Source organism: Lampetra fluviatilis, chromosome 54 (assembly GCF_964198595.1).
Source record: "Lampetra fluviatilis chromosome 54, kcLamFluv1.1, whole genome shotgun sequence".
Taxonomy (NCBI): domain Eukaryota; kingdom Metazoa; phylum Chordata; class Hyperoartia; order Petromyzontiformes; family Petromyzontidae; genus Lampetra; species Lampetra fluviatilis.
Window position 1 is genome coordinate 5,855,945 of NC_136328.1, and position 23,504 is coordinate 5,879,448.

The window sequence follows — 23,504 nt, forward strand, 5'->3', positions numbered from 1 at the left end:
CCTGCACACCAGGCGAGGTAGTGAACATCCCCTAGCCACCGTGATGATGATGAGAGAGAAAGACACACAAACTCCAAATATACAGCAGCAGGCGTCAGCGTTGGGATCGAACCCACGACCTCCTGTACACCAGGCGAGGTAGTTAACATCTCCTAGCCACCGTGTTACCCACGGTGGCTTGGGTAAACGGACGCGTCTTGACTGAGAACTGATGTTGACCAGCGGATGAGACTCGGTGCTGGAACGGCAGCCAAAGGACGGAGCCGTGAGCCCGGGGAGATGCAGCGACGCGGATCGCCACGCGCTGGGGGGGGGAAGGCCTTCATCCAGCTGTGGATAGACCTTGGCCGCTGACGATGATGCTGCCGATGACGACGATTCTGCGCTGTCGTTTTCGCGCGCTCAGCACGCGATGAGCGAAGTCCTCCGTGCGGAACGCTCCCAGGGGGACGGTGCATCGCCCCCCCCCCCCCCCCGCGTCATAGAGAACGAACGGCCCACGGAAGTGGATTTCACAGAACAACATCTGAGATTCATCTTCTTGGTTCTTTCGGTAAAGTCACGTAGAAGGGAAGTAATAAAATGATACAAATAAAACATAATAAAATTATTCTCACGACGTTTCGGCCACAACCCAAGCAGATGAAAACCAGGTCTGTCGAGGCGACAGCGTCAGACGCTGTCTCCCCGACAGACCTGGTTTTCACCTGAGGACGGCTGCTTGCGTTGTGGCCGAAACGTCGTGAGAATTATGTTATTATGTTTTTTTTTTATTATTTTATTACTTCCCTTCTACGTGACTTTACCGAAAGAACCAAGAAGATGAATCCCTGCAGTCACGAAAGCTTTAAATCGAAATTTAACATCTGAGATATCTTCAAGGCGGGGCGGGGGTGGGGGCGTGGTTCGGGGGCACGCGAGGCACTTTCCCACGCGGCGTGAGGCACGTCCGTCGCGCCGCGGCGAAAGCTGAACTTAATTATTTATTTGCTCGCTAAACTTTCTGGAATGTTTTTTTGCCGAATTAGGGCGCAAAGTCAAATTTAGCGGAGTGAGGTCTTACTCTTAGGTTTTTTCGGTAAAGTCACGTAGGTAAAACATTAAAATTAATCAAAGTAAAATAAAATAAAAATTCACGACGTTTCGGAGGCAACACAAGCTTCCGTCTTCAGGTGGAACCGTCACAGCCACGACAGCTGTATCAAGTAAGAGAAGTTCCAAGAAAACCGTCCTTGTATATATACTGGTTGAGGGTGGGAATTTCATTTACTTGATACAGCTGTCGTGGCTGTGACGGTTCCACCTGAAGACGGAAGCTTGTGTTGCCTCCGAAACGTCGTGAATTTTTATTTTATTTTACTTTGATTAATTTTAATGTTTTACCTACGTGACTTTACCCAAAAAACCTACGAGTATGAATCATTGCAGTCACGAAAGCTTCAAATCTAGAATTAAGGAGTGAGGTCTTGTTTTCTTCCCCGTGCAGTCGTCAGAGCGCCGGATTAAGAGCGTCAACTCCGACTGGACGCCTGTGAAAAAAAGCTTCACAGCTCATCGGATTTTGTGCTGCCCAGTGAGAGATTTGTTCATTCCGATTCTGAACTCGCCACGTTTGAGAATCCGGTTCAAGCCCCGGCGCTGAAGAGCTCGGGTTGGGAGCCAGGATCCCGGCGGTGTTGGCTCGGAGCCGCCCATCAAAACCTTGAATCGAAACGTCACCCACATACCACACACACCACATACACCACACACACCATACACACCACACACACCACACATACCACACACACCACATACACCACATACATCACATACACCACACACACCACACATACCACACATACCATCACAATCTACACCACACACACCACATACACTACACACACCACATACACCACACGCACCACATACACCACACGCACCACATACACCACACATACCATACACACCACACACACCACATACACCACATTCCCCACACATACCACACACACCACATACACCACACACACCACACATACCATCACAATCTACACCACACACACCACACACACCACACACACCACACATACCGTCACAATCTACACCACACACACCACATACACTACACATACCACACACACTACACACACCACATCCCCCACACATACCACACACACCACACACACCACACACACCACACACACCACACATACCATCACAATCTACACCACATACACCACACACACCATACACACCACACATACCACACACACCACACACACCACACGCACCACACATACCACACGCACCACATACACCACACATACCACATACACCACATACACCACACGCACCACACATACCACACGCACCACATACACCACACATACCACATACACCACACGCTCCACACGCACCACACGCACCACACACTCCACACGCACCACACGCACCACACGCACCGTCACAATCTACACCACACACACCATGCACCACCCACATACCATCACAATCTACACCACACATACCATCACAATCTACACCACACACACCATGCACCAAACACACCATGCACTACACACAATGCGCACCACACACCGCACACACTGCCACAATCCACCCACCACACACACGATGATATCCACACATCAAACACATCGCCATCGCACTCTTCACTTCACACGCACAACATGACATTTTCACATCACAAAGACAAAGATTCACCGTGTAGCCTTCACATACTTTTGGGGCAAGTGCTGTTAGCGAGCAGCACCTCTGAAGGCCGGCACGGCACTCTACGGGGTGGGTGATCAGCACCACACCCGACCGCCTTTGTCTCCCTAGTGGTAATGTAATTTTACACACCGCACCAGGTACTCATTTGAAGCCGAGTCGACCTAGGGGAGGCCCAGGACCGGTTCAGATAATCGTCACCGGTGTTGGTTGTCGTGAGCGGGAATCGAACCCGGGTCGCCCGGTTCGTAGCGCCGCGTGCTAACCGCTATCACTCCCTCTCCCCACATCGCCCACACACACACACTGACACACACACACACTGACACACACACACACTGACACACACACACACACTGACACACACACATACACTGACACACACACACACACACTGACACACACACACGCGTGCCGTGACATCCACGCATCACGGCTGACTGGAACGCCACAGCCTGGCCCCTCCCGGTTACTCGGCGGTGGCGGTGGTGGCGGTGGTGGCGGCTGCGGTGGCGGCTGCGTTTGGCGTTGGGGGGAGAGCGTGCCGCGGGAATGCGTGCCGTTCTATTAATACCCGCGGCCCATATCGGAGAGAGGCCGAGTGTTCCACCTCCTCCTCCTCCCCGGTGATTGAACGCCGAGCGGCACCTGTTCGGCAGAGATGGGCGAAGGATCGGCGCGGCTCCAAACTCAATGCGCGCATGTGCGTGGCGGTGTGCACGCGTGTGCGTGGCGGTGTGCACGCGTGTGCGTGGCGGTGTGCACGCGTGTGTGTTGAACTTCGTTCGCACCGTAACGTAGCCAACCGTGCTGAATCGCAGTTGTCAAGAAATGTGTTTTCAATCTGGATCTAGAAGTACATAGATACCAGTACACTCTATACGTAGATACCTATAGACTCTATACATGGAGACCCATAGGTTCTATGCATGCAGACCCATGGACTCTACACATAGATACCAATAGACTCTATACGTACAGACCCATGGACTCTACACCTTGAGACCCGTAGACTCTATACGTACAGACCCATGGACTCTACACCTTGAGACCCGTACACTCTATACGTACAGACCCATGGACTCTACACCTTGAGACCCGTACACTCTATATGTACAGACCCATGGACTCTACACATTGAGACCCGTAGACTCTATACGTACAGACCCATAGACTCTACACATTGAGACCCGTACACTCTATACGTACAGACCCATGGACTCTACACCTTGAGACCCGTAGACTCTATACGTACAGACCCATGGACTCTACACCTTGAGACCCGTAGACTCTATACGTACAGACCCATGGACTCTACACCTTGAGACCCGTAGACTCTATACGTACAGACCCATGGACTCTACACATTGAGACCCGTAGACTCACATCGAGAACAAAGTGCTCGATTGGCATGTCACTCGCGCACACACCCAGCGGTAGCATCGCCCTCTCCTGCGAAAACCCTGGCAGCATCCTCCTGTCAAAGACCAACAACCCTCTAGACTCGGCGAGGCTCGCGTGGGTAAACAAGCGGAACAACAACAACAACCCCCGTCTCCCCGTCACCCCACCCCCCAGGCCTCGAGTACCAGCGGCAGAAGTCGGCGCGCGAGGCCGCAGGCGAGGAGCACAAGTACCGCGGCTCCGACGAGCCCATCGACCGCTACAGCCCCGAGCTCTACCACGGCGGCGACGGTGGTGGTGGCGGTGGCGGTGGCGGCACGGCCCGCTCCACCCCGCGCTCCTCCAGCCCTCCGCCCAGCCCCGGCCCCGCCGGCGGCGGCGGCGGCGGGCTGCAGCTCCGCGGGGGGAACCCGGCGCCGTTCGTCACGCAGTCCAGCCCCGAGCTGCGGCACTGCGGCGCCGCGGCCGCGCCGCTGCCGGCTGTGGCGGCTGCGGCGTTGGGCGCCGCGGGCGACGGCCAACGCGGCCGTGGAGCGGCGAGGAACAACGGGGAGACGGGAGTCGGCGCCGATCGGGCGGACCGCCGCGGCGCCGCGGAGGCGCCGGCGGACGAGCGGAAGCGGCGCGCCGGCGGTGACATCGGCGTAGAGGTCACGCCGCCGCCGCCGCCGCCGGGCGACGGCGGCGTGACCTCTACGGCGGCGGGGGTCGCGACCCCTAACCCGGCGAGCGGGAGCCGCCACTCGAGCAGCTACGAGCTGCAGATGCGGCCGCTGGAGCCGGTGGCGGGGGGGGCGGCGGCGGCGGCGGCCACCGGGGCGGCCGCGGCGCGGAGGACCGAGAGGGACGGGAACTATCCAGCAGCGGAGGAGGAGGACGAGGAGGAGGAATGTGGCGAGCAGCCGCAGCGGCAGTATCAGCAGCAGGAGCAGCAGCAGCACGAGTCGGCGGACTACATCTCGTACTACCACGACTACCCGGTGAACACGCGCGTGTCCATCATCAGCGACGGCGCCTTCGACTTCGTGCCCGCGACGCCGACGCTGTCGCCGGCCGAGAAGGCGTTCTTCGATCGCGGCGACGTGCCGAAGGAGGAGGAGGAGGAGGAGGAGAGGGACGAGGAGGACGAGGAGGTGGAGCTGCTGCTGCTGCGGCAGACGGAGGACGCGACGGTGGCAGCGGAGGTTCAAACGAGGGACAAGAAGAAGAAGAAGAAAGAGCTGCAGGAGGAGCTGGAGGAGGAGCGTGACACTGAAGCCGGTTTTGACGACGGACGAGTGCCCGGAGGAAAGAAGCGCGTGGCGTCAGGAGAGCATGGGGCAGAGGCGGAGGAGGAGGAGGCGGAGGAGGAGGAGGATTGGGAAGTCCTGGAAGAGGCGGAGGAGGAGGAAGGAGAGGAGGAGAAGCAGGACGCCGGGCGACTGAGAAGGGAGCGCCGGGGGCAGACGAGTGGCGACGGAGGGGACGCGGCGGGGGGCATCGCATCGGAGCGGGAGTTTGACGACGAGCCGCAGTTCCGGTTCACGTTCCCGGAACCGGCACGTCCGGTCCATTCGGGGCCTCCGCGGCGCGGAGCCGAGGAGTCCCCCGAGGCGTCGCCCCGGCCGCCCGCTCGGCAAGACCCGGAGCCGGAGTCGCCGCCGGCACGATCGCGGGAATCGAAACCGCGGCCGGAGTCGCCGGCGGCGAGGCCCCGCGGGGCGTCGCCGCGTGGCCTCGCCGCCGCCGAGGAGGAGGAGGAGGAGACGGAGCGGGAGGAGGGCAAGGAGGGGCCCCGGCGGAGGAAGAGGCCGTCGATGTCCAAGGCGGCAAAACCGAAAGTGGAGGTCATCGAGGAGGTCATCCGCGTGCGAGACAGGACACCGGTGAGTGGTGGTGGTGGCGGTGGCGGTGGTGGTGGCGGTGGTGGTGGCGGTGGTGGCGGTGGTGGTGGCGGTGGTGGCGGTGGTGGTGGCGGTGGTGGCGGCGGTGGTGGCGGTGGTGGCGGCGGTGGTGGCGGCGGTGGCGGCGGTGGTGGCGGTGGTGGCGGTGGTGGTGGCGGTGGCGGTGGTGATGGTGGCGGCGGTGGTGGCGGTGGTGGTGGCGGTGGTGGTGGCGGTGGCGGCGGTGGTGGTGGCGGTGGCTGTGGTGGTCGTGGAAAAGTAACGGAGAAACGGGAGCACAGAGCAAGGAGAGAGAGAGGGAGGAGGCTTCTGTGTCAGAGCCTCCACGCTGCTGCTGCTGCTGCGCGGAGGAGCGGCGTCTGTTTTCACAGCGGGCGGGGAGAGGGGTTCGGAGTTGGGGGTGGCCACAACAGACGCCACGTGATGTACGGGAGCCTTGAGCTGGTTCAGACACAGTTCTATAGATGAGAGGGGAGAGGCGTTCAGAGTGGGGGCGGCCACAGCAGAAAGTGGCGTGCGACTCGCGGGAGGCTTGAGCTCATTTTGAGAGAGGGATGACGACGACAAAAGGTCAAAGTTCAGTGTCCCAAAAAATGACATCAGCCCCCCCCCCAATCACCTAAACTCTCTCCTGCCAAGCGCTTACGACAACAGCCTTTCTCGATTCAAGAGACGCACCCGTGACGACTTCGACAACAGTGCTGCCCGTTTGCGGTCGGGCGCGCGTGTGTCCATCGACTTGCGATCGTGGCGAAGGAGGTTTTGGTGGGGGGGGTGGTGGCGGTGGGGGGGGGGGGTTCACGGGGCGGGTCGTGGCGCAACGCCCACGGCGTGACCTGCCGCCGATCCGACCACCGCTAAAGATGTGGAGAGAGGTGGAGAGAGCGAGAGGGGAGGATATTAATGTTAATGTTTGTAAAAAAAAAAATAATCGCTGAAGCCAGCAGGGTTTTACGTGTCGGCGGTCGCGCCGCCGCCGCCGCCGACTCGGCGCTTTTCGTCTGGCACCGGCGTGCGCCGGTCGGTAAACGGGCACCCCGGCCACACCGCGACGGTGCCGCGAATCCCCAACGGTCCGTGGCACCGCGAGCTTTGCCGCACGGGGGACTCGCCACGCTCGATTCGATCGCCCGGCGCGGCAGTTGGAACGAGGGGCACCGCCTGCTACCAACACCGCCGCCACTACCAAAAAAACAAAGACAAATATTCCCCCCCCCCCCCCCCGTATAGCCTTAACAGACTGTTGGGGCAAGTGCAATTAGCGAGCACCTGTGAAGGCCGGCACAGCACACCAGGGGGTAAGGGTGGCCAGCAACCACGCCCGGCCGCCTTTATCTCCCCACTGCTGTTGTTAGCACACTGCGCCACATGCACACGCACACGCATGTACTCACGCACGCACACGCGTGTACTCACGCACGCACACGCGTGTACTCACGCACGCACATGCGTGTACTCACACACGCACACGCCCGCAACCGTGTAACCCGGGTCGCCCTTGCAAAAGAGGCCATGTTGCTGCGTGTCCCTCCACGGGGTGGCGTCATCTCCTGGTTAAATAAGAAAGACTGACTGCCTGACATACACAAAGATCCCCCGTATAGCCTCAACAGACTTTTGGGGCAAGTGCGGTTAGCGAGCAGCACCAATGAAGGCCGGCACGGCACACACGAGGGTCGTGAGTGGACGACACCACGCCCGGCCGCCTTTGTCTCCCCAGTGGCGACGTTTACACAGCGCACAAGGTACTCATTTGAGGCTGAGTCGACCCAGGGGAAGCCCAGAACCTGTTCAGATAATCGCCACCGGTGTTGGTGGCCGTGAGCGGGAATCGAACTCGGGCCGCCGAGTTCGTAGCGGAGAGCGCTAACCACTGCGCCGCCGTTCCCCACAAACCATGTACACAAAGACAAAGATCCCCCCCATATAGCCTTGACAGCCCCTTGGGGTAAGTGCAGTTAGCGAGCACCTATTTACACACACGCTCACACACGCTCGCTCACGCTCGTCCACTTCTCTCGGCAGTCGTTTTATTTTGGTCGCGAGTGCTTACGCGTGCACAAGATCTCGGAGCGCCACTTTAAATGTGGAGGTCAAATTTCCGCTTATTTATGGATCCTTGCGAATGTGGGAGAACTGCCGCTTGCGGTGGCGGCGGGCGAGGGGGGAGGAGCAAGTGAGCGAGAGAGAGATGTGTGGGGGGGGGCGGAGAGAGAGATGTGTAGGGGGGGGGTGCAGAGAGAGAGATAGCAAGAGACGGAGAGAGAGAGCGAGAGAGAGTAGATAGGTGGCGAGAATGGGAAAAAAACGACGAAACGAGTGGAAAACACTCAAGGTCAGGAGGTCACCGGGAGATCGATGAGAGTTTAAGGCCATGGCCAACGAAAAAATCCGCAGGGTCAGGAGGTCGACGAAAGGTCAAGGCCGTGGCCAGCGGAAAAATACGCAGGGTCAAGAGGTCGACGAGAGGTCAAAGGCCGTCGCCAGCGGAAAAATACGCAGGGTCAGGAGGTCGACGAGAGGTCAAATGCCGTCGCCAGCGGAAAAATACGCAGGGTCAGGAGGTCGACGAGAGGTCAAAGGCCGTCGCCACCAGAAAAATACGCAGGGTCAGGAGGTCGACGAGAGGTCAAAGGCCATCGCCGGAAATTCCCACAACGCAAAAAAGGTCGTCACGAGCCGCGGCGCCGTTGCGCTTCTTCGCGGACGGGCACAGTCGGCGGTGGTTGCAGAGCAAGAGGGGGGGGGGGTTGCGATGTTGCCGCCGTTGCCAAACGTCCGCAGTGAGGGGGGTGGTGGGGGGGGGATGCCGGTGCTGATGTGGTTTTTGTTGTTGCCAAATTCGGTCATTTTGCGGTGAAATGTTTTTTTTTTCAAATCCGGACCGTGACGCCCGGCACACGAGCTCGTAGCCCGACTGCTTTTCAGATCTTTCACGTCCACTGCAAGTCAGGCGGTGCACGGTGTTTACGGTTCAATCGCCCCGCAGTATGAACTAAAAAAAAACTATTCTTATTTTAACCGGGGAAGGCCCACTGAGCTACAGAGCTCTTTTTCAGAAGAGACCCGGCCGCAAATGATAGCCCAACGAGAAGCGGCTTATCAACATCACGTGGAAATTTATAGAACTCAGTTACTCTAAATGCTACCACGGGGTGAAAGAGACGTGCAAACTGCAAATATACAGCAGCAGGCGCCAGGGTCGGATCAAACCCACGACCTCCTGTATGCCTCCAAGGTCCGGTTTTACTATCTCATCGCCAGTAAATCTGTGGGTGAGTGGGCGACTGAGTAGAATCGGTAGGTGAATGGATGGGTGAGTAAATGAGTGGGTTAGTGAATAGGTGGGTGGGTGGGTGAGTAACTATTTAGGTGCGTGAGTAGATGAGTGAGTAGATGAGTGAGTAGGTGTGTTTGTATGTGAGTAGATGAGTGAGTAGGTGTGTGTGTGTGAGTGGATGAGTCGGCGGGGGAGTGAGTGGGTTCGTAAGTGAAGAGGTAGGTGTGAGTCGGTAGCTTAGTGAGGTGAGTAATTTGCTTAGTGGGTGACTACGCAGTTTGGTAGTTGCATGAAAGGGTGAGTGAGTAGGTGAGTGTAGTGGTTGGCGCACTGCGCTACGTACCTGGCGACCCGAGTTCGATTCCCGCTCGCGGCCAACACCAGTGATAGCAATTATCTGAACCGGTCCTGGGCCTCCCTTAGGCCGAGTATCTGGTGCGGAGTGTAAACGTCGCCACTGGGGAGACAAAGGCGGCCGGGCGTGGTGGTGTCCACCCACACCCCCTCGTGTGTGCCGTGCCGGCCTTCATAGGTGCTCACTAACAGCACTTGCCCCAACAGTCTTTTCAGGCGAGTGAAGAGGTGGTTGTGCGAACGAGTGGGTGGGCGAGTGTGTGAATAGCGAGTGGGTGGGTGGGCGAGTGGGTGGGCGAGTGTGTGAATAGCGAGTGGGTGGGTGGGTGGGTGGGTTAGCGAGTGGGTGGGCGCGTGTGTGAATTGCGAGTGGGTGGGTGGGTTAGCGAGTGGGTGGGCGAGTGTGTGAATAGCAGGTGGGTGGGTTAGTGAGTGAATAGCGAGTGTGTGAATAGTGAGTGTGTGGGTGGGTTAGCGAGTGGGTGGGCGCGTGTGTGAGTTGCGAGTGGGTGGGTGGGTTAGCGAGTGGGTGGGCGAGTGTGTGAATAGTAGGTGGGTGGGTTAGTGAGTGGGTGGGCGAGTGTGTGAATAGTAGGTGGGTGGGTTAGTGAGTGGGTGGGCGAGTGTGTGAATAGCAGGTGGGTGGATTAGTGAGTGGGTGGGCGAGTGTGTGAATAGCGGGTGGGTGGGTTAGTGAGTGGGTGGGCGAGTGTGTGAATGGCGAGTGGGTGGGCGAGTGTGTGAATAGTAGGTGGTTGGGTTAGTGAGTGGGTGGGCGAGTGTGTGAATGGCGAGTGGGTAGGTGGGTTATCGAGTGGGTGGGCGAGTGTGTGAATCGCGAGTGGCTGGGTGGGTTGTCGAGTTGGTTCATGAGTCGCTTCCCTCCTCCCCTTCCCTTGGCCCGCTCCCTCCCGCTCTCCGTAATATTGCCGAGATGTTCGTTCCCAGACGTTCGATCCGCGACGGGCACATTCCGCGTGTCCCGTCGTCGCCATCGTCGCCGTCGTCGTAGTCGGCGGCGGTGTTGTTGCCGCCGTTTCTCGCCGGGTTGTTTTTTTTTTTCATTCTTTTTTATTAACGCCGCCTCCCCAGCTGTCTCCCCTCCCGGTCGCGTTGCTTCAGCAAATTCTCGAAACCCTTCTCTCAACCAATGCCCATTCACTCCTCGAGTTTCACACGGACCACCAACACATGGTGCCGTATCGAAGGGGCCGCCGCTGCTGCCGCTGCTGCTTCTGCTGGCCCCACAGTCCTGCGAGCAGTTGGCACGCTGCTGGACTCGCAATCCGGAAGTCGTCGGTTGGATGCGACCTCCCAGCGTGGCGCTTGAAATGACGTTGGGTGGGGGCTGGGGGTGGACAATAGGGCGCCGCGGTTAACTACCTCGCCTGGTGTACAGGAGGTCGTGGGTTCGATCCCGACCCTGACACCTGCTGCTGTATATTTGGAGTTTGCGTGTCTCTCTCTCATCATCATCATCACGGTGGCGAGGAGATGTTAACTCCCTCGCCTGGTGTGCAGGAGGTCGTGGGTTCGATCCCGACCTTGACGCCTGATGTACATTTGGAGTTGGCGTGTCTCTCTCTCATCATCATCATCACGGTAGCTAGGAGATGTTAACTCCCTCGCCTGGTATGCGGGAGGTCGTGGGTTCGATCCAGACCTTGACGCCTGCTGCTGTACATTTGGAGTTGGCGTGTCTCTCTCTCTCATCATCGTCACGGTGGCTAGGAGATGTTAACTACCACGCCTGGTATGCGGGAGGTTCGTGGGTTCGATCCCGACCCTGACGCCTGCTGCTGTACATTTGGATTTCGCGTTACTCGCTTATTTTTCAGAAGCGGCCTGGCTAAGGGCAATTTGCAGCTCCACCGAGGTGGCTTACCATCGCGTGGAAATTCCCAGCGGCCCGAATACTCTCCAACACGCGATGTTGGCTCTAAATGCAGAGGGGGAGCAAAACGAAGGACGCCGGAAAACAACCACGGGGAGAGAGAGACACGCAGATGCCAAATATACAGCAGCAGGCGTCAGGGTCGGGATCGAACCCACGACCTCCCGTATACCGAGCGAGGTAGTTAACATCTCGCAACCGCAGCGCCCCCGTTCTGCTCGTGCCGCATAGGTTTAGCTTCCAGCAGGAGGTCCCCTAGTGCTGTGGACGCCGCGCTCCGAGACGCTGCGTCATGGGTGCGGTGTGATTGCAAGTTGTGTTGTGCAGCGTTAATGCCCGTCTGTGTGTGTCTCCCCCATGTGTCCGTGCGTCTCTCTGTGTCTCCGTGTGTCTCCGTGTGTGTTCTGTGTCTCCGTGGCTTCGCGCGTCTGTGTGTGTCTCCCCCATGTGTCCGTGCGTCTCTCTGTGTCTCCGTGTGTCTCCGTGTGTGTTCTGTGTCTCCGTGGCTTCGCGCGTCTGTGTGTGTCTCCCCCATGTGTCCGTGTGTCTCTCTGTGTCTCCGTGTGTCTCCGTGTCTCCGTGTGTCTCTGTGTCTCTGTCCGCTTCCGTGTGTCTGTGTCTCTGTCTGCCTCCGTGTGTCTCCGCGTGTCTGTGTCAACATGTGTCTGTATCTCCACGTTTCTGTGTCAACATGTGTCTCTGCGTGTCTGTCTCCGTGCAACATCGTGTGTCTCTCTCTGCCTCCGTGTGTCTGTGTCTCTCTCCGCCTCCGCGTGTCTGTGCCTCTGCGCGTCTGTCTCCGTGCAACATCGTGTGTCTCTGTGTCTCTGTCTGCCTCCGTGTCTCTGTGTCTCTGTCCGCCTCCGCGTGTCTGTGCCTCTGCGTGTCCCCGCGTGTCCGTCCCCTTGTCTCTGCCTCCGCGTGTCTCCCTTGCACTTCAGGAGCAGAAGGCCGTCCTGACGTCCATGCTGGTGCTACTCTTCATCGGCCTCTCCGTTCTCTTCGCTCACGTCTTCAGCTGAAGAGCGGTGAGCTGCTGCCACTGCTGCTGCTGCCGCTGCCGCCGCTAATGCTGTTGCTGCAGCTGCTGTTGCTGCTGCTGCAACTGTTGCTACTTCTGCTGCCGCCGCTGCTGCTGCCGCCGCTGCTGCTGTTGCTGCAGCTGCTGCTACTGTTGCTGCTGTTGCTACTTCTGCTGCCCGCTGCTTCTGCAGCTGCTGCTACTTCTGCTACCGCTGCTGCTGCCGCCGCTAATGCTGTTGCTGCAGCTGCTGCAGCTGTTGCTGCTACAGCTGCTGCAACTGGTGCTACTTCTGCTGCTGCTGTAGCTGCAGCTGATGCAGCTGTTGCTGCTGTTGCTACTTGTGCTGCCGCTGCTGCTGTTGCTGCAGCTACTGCAGCTGTTGCTGCTGTTGCTACTTCTGCTGCTCCTGCTGCTGCTGCCGCTGCTGACACTGCTTCTGCAGCTGCTACTGCAACTGCTGCTACTTCTGCTGCTGCTGCCGCTGCTTCTGCAGCTCCTGCTGCAGCTGCTGCTACTTCTGCTGCTGCTGCCCGCCTCCTTCATCTGCATACTATCGAGGCTACTGAAAATAACGACATCTTAACATCGTCACCACCGCATCGTTATCACCGTCGGCCCAGTAGTGCAGCACGGCTCTTACGCGGCGATTTTTAGGTTTGCAACCCAACTGAAAGCCCCCCCCTCGCCCTCTCAGCACTCTTGAGCAAATCGTGGGACGTCATCATAATTAAGACTCTATATTTATTCATACTGGGGGGAATCCGATGAGCCGTGAAGCTCTTTTTCACCGATGTCCGGTCGTGATGATGACGTAGTATGCGCGGCATTCGCGCTGTCGGAGGAAGGCACCGCTGAGTTTCGCAGACACTGCCCGGCGGTAGATTCACAGAGGTGGGCAGTGATGATGATGCTGCTGCTGATGCTGCTGCTGCTGATGCTGCTGCTGAGTGGTTTGCAAGGTAAATGTTTCAGCATTGGGGATGTTTGGCCAACGCCGGCTACGTTGCGAGTGAGCGTGTTTAGCTACGGGCGGGAAACGGGGGAACCCAGACGTAGACCCACGCAGAAGCGGGGAGAGAATTTACAAACTCCGCTCAGTCACACACTCACACACTCACGCTCGCACACTCTCACACTCATCCCTGCAGAAGCAGGGGGAGACTATACAAACTCCACTCAATCACAAACTCCACTCAATCCCACACTCACCCAATAACAATACTCTACAGCACGACGGACAGACATGTAGAGACAGATCCGTTCTTTCACACATTGTCCCCCCCCCCTCCGTCTGTCTCTTGTCCCCATTCCGTGACGCTTCACAGAGAGGTCACGGGAGACGGCACGGCAGGGGAGGAGGGAGGGTGGGGGGGTGATCCGACGCACGGAAGGGGGGCGAGAAGATTTTGTTGTTGTTGTTGTCGTCGTCGTCGTCACGAGCTGCCGTTGCTTTGAAGATGAAACGAAGGAATTGAAAACGCCACGACCACCGGTCTGAGAGCGGTGGGCGGTGGGTGGCGGATGGGGGGGCTGGAAGTGGCGGGTGACGGCCAATTGGGGTCACTCGCCACCAGAGACTCTGCACCGAAGTAAACAAAATCAGAACTCTTCCATTTGGCACGAGGGGGGGGGGGGGGGCGCCTTTTTGACGATGGCGCCGCGCGACCTTCGACCCCCACGCCGTTGCCCGGCCCGGCATGCGGAACGCGAGCCCGACGAGACCGCGCGGGTCTCGCGGATAGACAAGCAGACGGACAGACGGACGGGGAGATGAACAGACGAACGGGGAGATGAACAGACAGATGAACAGACGGACGGACACGGGCGCGCGCAGGCGGTCGTGTCACACGCGCAGCTGTGCGCCGTAAACGTTGCGCACCCGTTGGGCGAACGTTGCAGCGTCGCGCGGACAGACGGACGGACGGACGGAGGGACGAGCAGGTGGACGGGCAGAGAGATGAGAGGAGCGGACGGATGGGCAGACGAGACACAGGCGGAGCAGATGAGCGGATGGACGAGCGGGGGATATTCGTGATGAAGGGGTTGGTTTTTTTGGGGGGTTTAGACAAGCAGGCGGACAGATAAGCAAGCGAGCAGACACGCAGACAGACACGCAGACAGACAGACACAAGCATGTTGCAGTATTTCGCTTCGCCGAAGGCTGAGCTTGTAATTGTTCTGTGACACAACAAAAAATATGTGATGAACCTGAATGCCTGATTTTTATTATTTTATCGATTAGCGGGGAGGGGGGGGGTTTGTGGGGGTCATTGGTGGTGGGGGGGGACTGCTGGGGGGGGGTGGAGGGTAGGGTGGGGGATAGGGTGAGTGGGGGGGAGTAGGGTGGAGGGAGGGTGGGGTGGAGGGGGGGGTAGGGTGGGTGGGTGGCGGCCTTTGATAATTTCCAATGCCGGGAAGACACGGGGGGATGTTGGAGCCAAACGAAGCAAAAAAATTGAATCGCCGTCTCGCGAATCTCCACGCGCTGCCGGCGGTGGCGGCAGCAAACCGGGCACCGCGGCACGGGGAGAAGAAACGGATTGTTCGGCAAGTGATTTGGTTAAGGTGGTGGTGCGGCTATGGCAGGCGGTGACGGTGAAGGTGGTGGTGCGGCTGTGGCAGGCGGGGAGCTGTATCGGTGACGGTGCGGTGAAGGTGGTTGCATGGCTGCGGCAGGCGGTGACGGTGCGGTGACGGTGCGGTGACGGTGCGGTGACGGTGCGGTGACGGCGGTGGCGCGGCTGTGGCAGCCCGGCGTGGGCTGCCTCGCGGCCACGGTCCGCGTTCGTGCGAGGGGGTTGGCCGATCCGGCGTTTCCCTCGGCCACAGGGAAGAGACCCGGGCGCCGCCGTTGCACGTTTCTGGTCACGTCCCGGCTGCGGCGCCGCTCCAGAGAGCCGCCAGGGGCCTCCGTGGGGCTACGGGGCAGCCGGAGGCAGTCGCACTCCCAGCAGCAGCAGCAGCGGAGGGCAGAGGAGCGACGCTCGCAACAACGAGCACAGCGCCGGAGGGTGGGGGGGGGGGTGCTAAAAATGCAGCGAGTTGGCGCGGTAGGGGGCGCAGAGGTGTTGCATCTTTTTTTTTATTTGACCAGATAAGCCCCCACTGAGCTATGACGCTCTTTTTCAGAAGTGACCTGGCGCATCGCAAATGATAGCTCCACGAAGTGGCTTATCGCGTGGACATTTAAAGCAGCCAAATGCTGTAAACGCGTGACGTTGGTTCTAAATGCGGAGGGACAAACCGGATGACCCGGAGAAAAATCCACGCGACCACAGGGAGAGAGAGAGACACGCAAACTCCAAATATACAGCAGCAGGCGTCAGGGTCGGGATCGAACGCACGACCTCCTGTATACCAGACGAGGTAGTTAACATCTCCTAGCCACCGTGATGATGATGAGAGAGAGACACGCAAACTCCAAATATACAGCAGCAGGCGTCAGGGTCGGGATCGAACTCACGCCCTCCTGTACACCAGGCGAGGTAGTTAACATCTCCTCGCCACCGTGATGATGATGAGAGAGAGAGACACACAAATTCCAAATATACAGCAGTAGGCGTCAGTGTCGAGATCGAACTCACACCCTCCTGTATACCAGGCGAGGTAGTTAACATCTCCTAGCCACCGTGATGATGATGAGAGAGAGAGACACACAAATTCCAAATATACAGCAGCAGGCGACAGGGTCGGGATCGAACTCACGCCCTCCTGTATACCAGGCGAGGTAGTTAACATCTCCTAGCCACCGCCAGTGATCTCAGTCGGTCAACCCACGGCACCAGCTGGGTTCCGTCCCGTGACCCCCTCTGTCAGGGGCGAGCCTTCGACACTTCACGTGGCCTCGGAGTGCACCTGGCCTGGCACAGGCGCCGTGGCGATGTCACTGCCGCTTGGTGGCAGATGGCGACGGCTGCTGCTGCTGTTGTCGTGTGTAGGTAGGTGGCTGGGGTCGTTGTCGGACGACGTTTTGCGCGTGGATCGAGGGCATGGGGATTGTCGCGAGGCGGGCGACGCTGAGGTCATCAGCCCTTTGCCTCCCCACGCTCCTCCGCCTCCTCCTCCTTGGCTCTTAATGGAATCTCAAATTGCGACAATCCGTCTTATTCTTCTTCTTGGACGTGATTGCCTTCTGAGGTTTGTGTCTAAACATTGTTGGGGGGGTGGGTGGTCGGGGTTTTAAAAGAAAGAAAAAGTGAATTAGCTCCAGCGTTGGAAGCTTTGCCATAAGCGAAGGTGCAAAAACTAACAAGCCAGCCGAATGTCCATCCGCCTTTTGATGTTCTCATTTGTTGTACTTTGGCGAGCCTTAAAGGCTCAACTTTGCCTCGAATTCACCGAATATTTGTGGGGTTGTTTTCCCAATAGCTGCCTGCGACGACGGCAGCGGCGGCATAATTTATTTATTTAACCGGGGAAATCCTCACCGAGACTGCTTTTCTTCGTTTTTTTCGCCAGCCCCGTCAAACATGTCGAGTGGAGTCGCTCTTCTTCTGCTCTTAGCCGGGCCTGGCCGTCCCGAGGCTTTGCGAGCCAAATCGAATGCAACTTTTTCGTGGTCCACGGCTGCACAAGTAGCAACAGCAGCAACAGCTGCATCAGCTGCAGCTACAGCAGCAGCAGAAGTAGCACCAGTTGCAGCAGCTGTAGCAGCAGAAATAAATTTTTAAAAAAAGTTGTTCTATTTTATTTCTACCAACGTAGGTACAAATATAATTAAAATAAAATTGTTTTTTTTTTATTTCTACCCACGTAGGTAGAAATATAATTAAAATTAAATTGCTTTATTTTATTTCTAACCACGTAGGTAAAAATTAAATAAATTGCATATTTTTATTTCTACCCACGTGACTTTACCGAAATAACCAACGAGTATGGATTCCTGCAGTCACGAAAGCTTCAAATCAAGATTAAAACCAGTTTAGTTTGAGCAGCTCTCTTTCAGAAGCGACCCGTCCATCACAAATGATAGCTCAACGAAGTCGGCGGTTTTCTCATCATCATCATCGTCGCGTGGAAATGCACAGCAAGGCCGATATGAAGCTTGGTGGCCTGAGTTCGACTCCCGACCCGCGGGCTCACACCAGCGGCGAGCGAAATATGATCTGAACCGGTTTCCCTGGGGTCGTCATCCTTGACAAAAGCCCCACACTTACCAGCGCGGTGAAGTATGGATCGGTGAAAAAAATCATGTGGTCGCGACACGTGGAGGTCTTCGTCCGGAGCGGAGTGGTTGGGGTTTTTAAACGATCGGTTGTGCGAAATGTGGCTCTCTTTTTTTTTGGTTTGCCGCTCGTCAAAATGTTTCCACTCCAAATTCGTGAAAGCCCGATGTCCCGCAAATAAGCGTGGCGTTCGCTGTCGGTCGTCGGCCCACCCCACGTGACCGGGAATACTCTCGCAAGCGATTGGCTGCGGAGACAATGGGAGGGGGGGGGCACGTGGGAAGAAGGTTCGTGGGTTTGGGATCGTTGGCTCAACGAGGGATCCGTAATCGGAATTCGTGAGGGGTTTTTAAAGGCCCGGGCTGTCCGCATTTCAACAGCAGCAACAACAACAACTAAACAACAACTCGCCACGTTTCGACAACAACAATGAGTCAACTCTCGATAATTATCCGCGGTTCATGGCAGAGGGCGGTCCGGATAAAACCGAACAACAAGGAATGATGCAAAAAACAAACAAACAAACACGCGCACGTGCGGGTCACTCGAGATGTCGCGTGGACTGGCAGGCCTCTTCTTGCCCTGGCCCTCTCACCGCACGAGACGCTGCGTGGTACGCGCGTCGAACTTCTTTCGCACCGTACGTGGCCGACCGCGCCAATGGTGCGTGTGCTGGGGAAGGGCGGCAAACGAAACCGCGCGAAAGAAAAAGAAACGTTTCTTAAAGAAAGGAGTTTTCAGTCGTGGATCAGGGCTCGGCAATGTGCTCTTTAATGGCTGCTTCGTGACGTGGTTCACACGGCATTGCGGCTCTTTAAATGTCGATTGTTTTTCTTGGGGGTGGGGGGTGTTTGTTACCGGGATTCCAAAATAAGGTCTCTTGTTATGTTAATTGTCGACCCCCTCTAATCTAGACGACTTAAACATGGCACAGCTCCCAGCAGCAGCGGCTTCCCAATGTCGGGAGGGGAAAGAGCGTTCCAGACGGCCGCGGGAGCAGCGCGACCACCGCCGTTCTTTTGGTTCGACGGCTCGCAGCCAAAAGCCGCCGCCGCCGCCGCTTCGAGGATGAGTGGAGTTGGCGCGATGATGATGGTGGTGATGATGATGGTGGTGATGATGATGGCGATGATGATGATGATGGTGGCGATGATGATGATGATGGTGGCGATGATGATGATGATGGTGGCGATCATGATGATGGTGGCGATGATGATGGTGGCGATGATGGTGGTGATGATGATGGTGGTGGCGATGATGATAATGATGGTGGCGATGATGATGATGATGATGGTGGCGATGATGATGATGATGGTGGCGATGATGATGATGGTGGTGGCGATGATGGTGGCGATCATGATGATGGTGGCGATGATGATGGTGGCGATGATGGTGGTGATGATGATGATGGTGGCGATGATGATGATGGTGGCGAGGATGATAATGAAGGTGGCGATGATGATGATGATGGTGGCGATGATGATGATGGTGGCGATCATGATGATGGTGGTGGCGATGATGATGATGATGATGGTGGTGGCGATGATGATGACGATGATGGTGGCGATGATGATGATGGTGGCGATCATGATGATGATGGTGGCGATGGTGATGATGATGGTGGCGATGATGATGATGGTGGCGATCATGATGATGATGATGGTGGTGATCATGATGATGATGGTGGCGATCATGATGATGATGATGATGGTGGCGATCATGATGATGATGATGATGGTGGCGATCATGATGATGATGGTGGCGATGGTGATGATGATGGTGGCGATGGTGATGATGGGTCGTGGCTTCTCGAGGTCGGCGAGGTGTCGCGCGGACGAGTGAGGAGCGGCTGAGCTGATTGATTCGTTTAACACCCCACACACGGCCACCTCCACCCGGTTGAACAGACGGATAATTAATTAACGGTAGTTGACCTGAGCGCACGTCCGAGTAGCAGCCGGCGGAACGTTCGGCAGCTCGTTCGCCCCCTCCGACGTTTCGCGCCCCCCCCCACCCCCTCCGGGAGTTTCATGAGGAGTTCCGGTGTAATCGTTGGGACGTCGCGCGATACGAAGGACCCCCCCCTCCCCCCCCCAGCCACAATCACCACGGCAGAGTGGACGCGGCCATCGCGAGCTTTTTACATTTTTGCTTGCGACTTTGTACAATGCCTGTACGACGGGGGCGTGGGTGGGGGCGGGGGGGGTTTGTTGCAACTTTGATGCACTGTTGAAATAAAATTAAATTAAACGAATACGATATTTAAATTTGTCTCGGTTTTTATTTTCTTCTTCTTCTTGTTTTTAACCTTTCAATCTCTGGCGTTTTTTTTTAATTCGTGCGGACTGCTGGAGCCGGGGTGATTGTGTGGACGTGGTGGGAAGGTTTCTTGAATCCGGCCCCCCCCACCACCCCTCGTCCCCTCCCCCTACTCTTCCCCCCACCCCTCCTCCCCCCCACCTTCAACACCCCCCTCCTCCCCCCACCTTCATCCCTCCCCCTCCCCCCCACCTTCATCCCTCCCCCTCCCCCCCACCTTCATCCCCCCCTCCCCCCCACCGATCGGGGGGGGGGCGTTGCACTTTAGCCGATAAGACATCATCGGCGTGAGGGTGCCTGCCACACATCATTTGAAATAATCTTGTGGGTTTGACAGCAGCAGTAGCACGATGATGATGATGGTGGTGATGATGGTGATGATGGTGATGATGATGGTGGTGATGATGGTGGTGATGGTGGTGATGATGGTGGTGATGATGGTGGTGATGATGGTGGTGATGGTGGTGATGATGGTGATGATGATGGTGGTGATGATGGTGGTGATGGTGGTGATGATGGTGATGGTGGTGATGATGATGGTGATGATGATGGCGATGATGATGGTGATGATGGTGATGATGATGGTGATGATGATAGTGGTGATGATGATGATGGCGATGATGATGATGGTGATGTTGATGGTGATGTTGTCACCGTTCATGTACTGTCGGGGGGCCTCGCTAAAGGCCACCAGTGACCACCAGTGACTGCCGCGGGCCTTGCAACGAAGAACGCTGCAATGCGGCGACAAATATTCATTTACTTTGCGGTGGTTTGATGCCGATGAAGATGCTGACGGGGGCGAGTCAACTCACCCAGCCCCGAGCAGGATGCGAACTCGCAACCTACCGACTGAGAGACGTTTGCTCTCTGGTTGCTGAGCCACCTGCCGTGAGTGGGTTTTTAAATCCTTTATATTAAGTTCGCTTGCTTGCTTACGACTGTGCAAATCTTTCGGTCGTTTTTAACCCACTTCCCGTGATCCAATCGAGCTGACATTTTGCACACAGACTCGTTGTGCGTGACAATTAACGTTCGTGAAAATGTTTTTTCCAAAATTTTACACTTTTAGGACAAAAATATTATATTTAATTACCATTGCTTAATGGTGCAATGCAATCATCTGACCCATAGGTGGCAGCCATCTCAAGCCAGAGGACGAGAGGACTCTAGCCGCCACGCATATAAAGGATTTATAGTGAAAAACTTTGTTTTTACGGGTTATACTTGTTTATTTTGTTGTTAAAGGATGAAGGTTGCCCGCAATGGAGCTGCTTGTTCGCATGCCGATATAAAAACCGGTGACGGGGAAACATTTTTTGTTTGTTACTAATCGATTCTCATCAGGCACAAAGCGCATTCTCCGGCTCTTCTGATCCATTCTCGACTGGCCTCTCTATTTGTGTGCAACGAACGAGGACCAAGCACCACGTCGCCTACTACTACTATAATAATACTGATTTTATTAGACGTTTCCTGTGAAGGTTACACGCACAAAGCACGCGCGGAGTTATTGACGGACGTGTTGCGAGTGGTGCCGGAACCTTCAGTCTCTGGGCACTCCTCCACCTGTAACCAGTGCCGCATTATCCCAGTAGCAACAGTAGCTACAACATATATGTAGTAGCTACATATATGTAGTAGCTACATATATGTAGCTACACACGTGTATAATATAAGCTCAGAGACAAGCTACTACACGTGTAGTAGCTACGGGCCCCACACTTTCAAGGGCCCCGCGCTAAATGCTTTCAAGCTCTCGATCCCGGTTCAGCGATTCTACACTTGCTCTATTACTATAGTACTATACCGCCTTCAATTTTGACGAACGGCTGGGTGTTTAAGGTTAGCGATTTGTCGTATTATCTGGCTGTATAGAAAATGAAAAAATACAATTACTTTACTATGCAAGTTAAAAAAGTGTGTTTTAATATTTATGTGTTTTTATGTATTTATTGAGGCCCCCTTTATAAGATATGCTACAGGCCCCACACTAACTGGCTTGCAAACCCTTCTCGTTGTCGTCGTACGGCTGCTGGTGTAGCTGCGGAGCAACCAATTACAACTAATTCTTAGGTTTTTTTTCGGTAAAGTCACGTAAGTAAATAATAACAATTAATAAAAGTAAAATAAAAATAACGGAAGCTTGTGTTGCCTCCGAAACGTCGTGATTTTTATTTTACTTTTATTAATTTTAATGTTTCACCTGCGTGACTTTACCGGAAAAAAACCTAAGAATATGAATCCTTGCAGTCACGAAAGCTTCAAATCTAGAATCAATTACAACTTCACATTCAGGTGGTCGGTCAAGCCCACATCACCGAGTCAGGAGCAGTCGGCGGGAGTGTTCGTCGCTACGATGTCTCCTTCGTATTTGTGCATCGGCGGGGCCATTGCGTCGGTAGTTGTTGTTCTCCGGTCTGGCCTGGATGACCACAGTCGCACCATTACTACTGCAAGAGGTAGGGAGGGGGGGTTCTTTTTATTTCAATAAACTATCGTTTACATCCACATCGTCCCTCACATCACACGCTGCAACATCCTGACCTTCTGAACGCCATTGCCAAGTGCATCGACAATGTCGTGCAAAGCGGACTCATCAGAACAGGCGGGGAGGGGGGGATTGACCAGGTCATTGCCGTTCTGGGCTCACGTATTTTTAAGACCGTCCTAAGGTTTAGGAATGGAATTTATGTACGTGTGTGGTGTGTGTGTGTGTGCTCGCTAACAGCACTTGCCCCTACAGTCTGTTAAGGCTATATGGGGGTTCTTTGTCTTTGTGTGATCTTCTTCCTTGTCTCTGAGCTTATAGCTCAGACGCTCCCAGAGCTGATCCTGGAGAGAGTCTTGTTTGTTTAAGTTCCCACCTGCACCGAGAACGCAACAGCGCGGTGCGGAGGGATCGTCCACGCCTCTTACAATTGTAATAAAGGTCGTTGAGGCGACTTCTGGAATCTGGTCTTTTATTCACTTTTCATTACAGCTCTCCTTCTCGCTGCTGACTGGCAGTGTGAGAGGGATAGAGAGAGACGCGCAGCCACGTGGCAACTTGGAGCCCCGCACGCGCGTGGCCTCCTCCTCCGTTCGTTCCAGTTCTGACCACGTGTTGTTCGTCTCCACCCCTATTTAATACCCAGGTCACGTGGTACGTTTCCACCAATCTTGGTTAGCCTCTATGGAATCTTCCAGACTCCCTCGTAGGCTCCCGGGACCACGCCCCTGACTCATCTCCCCATTGGCTGTGGCCAAAGCCAGCAGAACCAATCCTCTACTTACAGCTGTCACCTTTCCATTACGTCAGGGCCACGCCCCTAGGCTTCCCCCCATTGGCTATGGACCAGGACCGGCAGAGCCAATCATCATGACGAGTTGTGATACGTCAGTGAGCCGGATATATCCTCACATTACACAATTGCAGTGCCATCGCTGATGGTGTGCCTCGCCTTCAGTTGGCAACTGAACAGGA

General features: G+C 56.0%; 1 protein-coding gene across 1 annotated transcript in view; it reads left to right on the forward strand.

Moving 5' to 3' along the window:
- LOC144949655 (uncharacterized) overlaps positions 1-14,800 on the forward strand; it is a 34,238-nt gene extending 19,438 nt beyond the window's left edge. The window contains exons 6-8 of the mRNA XM_078879641.1: positions 4,294-5,984; positions 12,472-12,558; positions 13,880-14,800. Of these exons, the coding sequence (XP_078735767.1) occupies positions 4,294-5,984; positions 12,472-12,552 (1,772 nt within the window). The 3' untranslated portion in view covers positions 12,553-12,558; positions 13,880-14,800. The remainder of the gene's footprint in view (positions 1-4,293; positions 5,985-12,471; positions 12,559-13,879) is intronic.
- Positions 14,801-23,504: the final 8,704 nt, after the last annotated feature.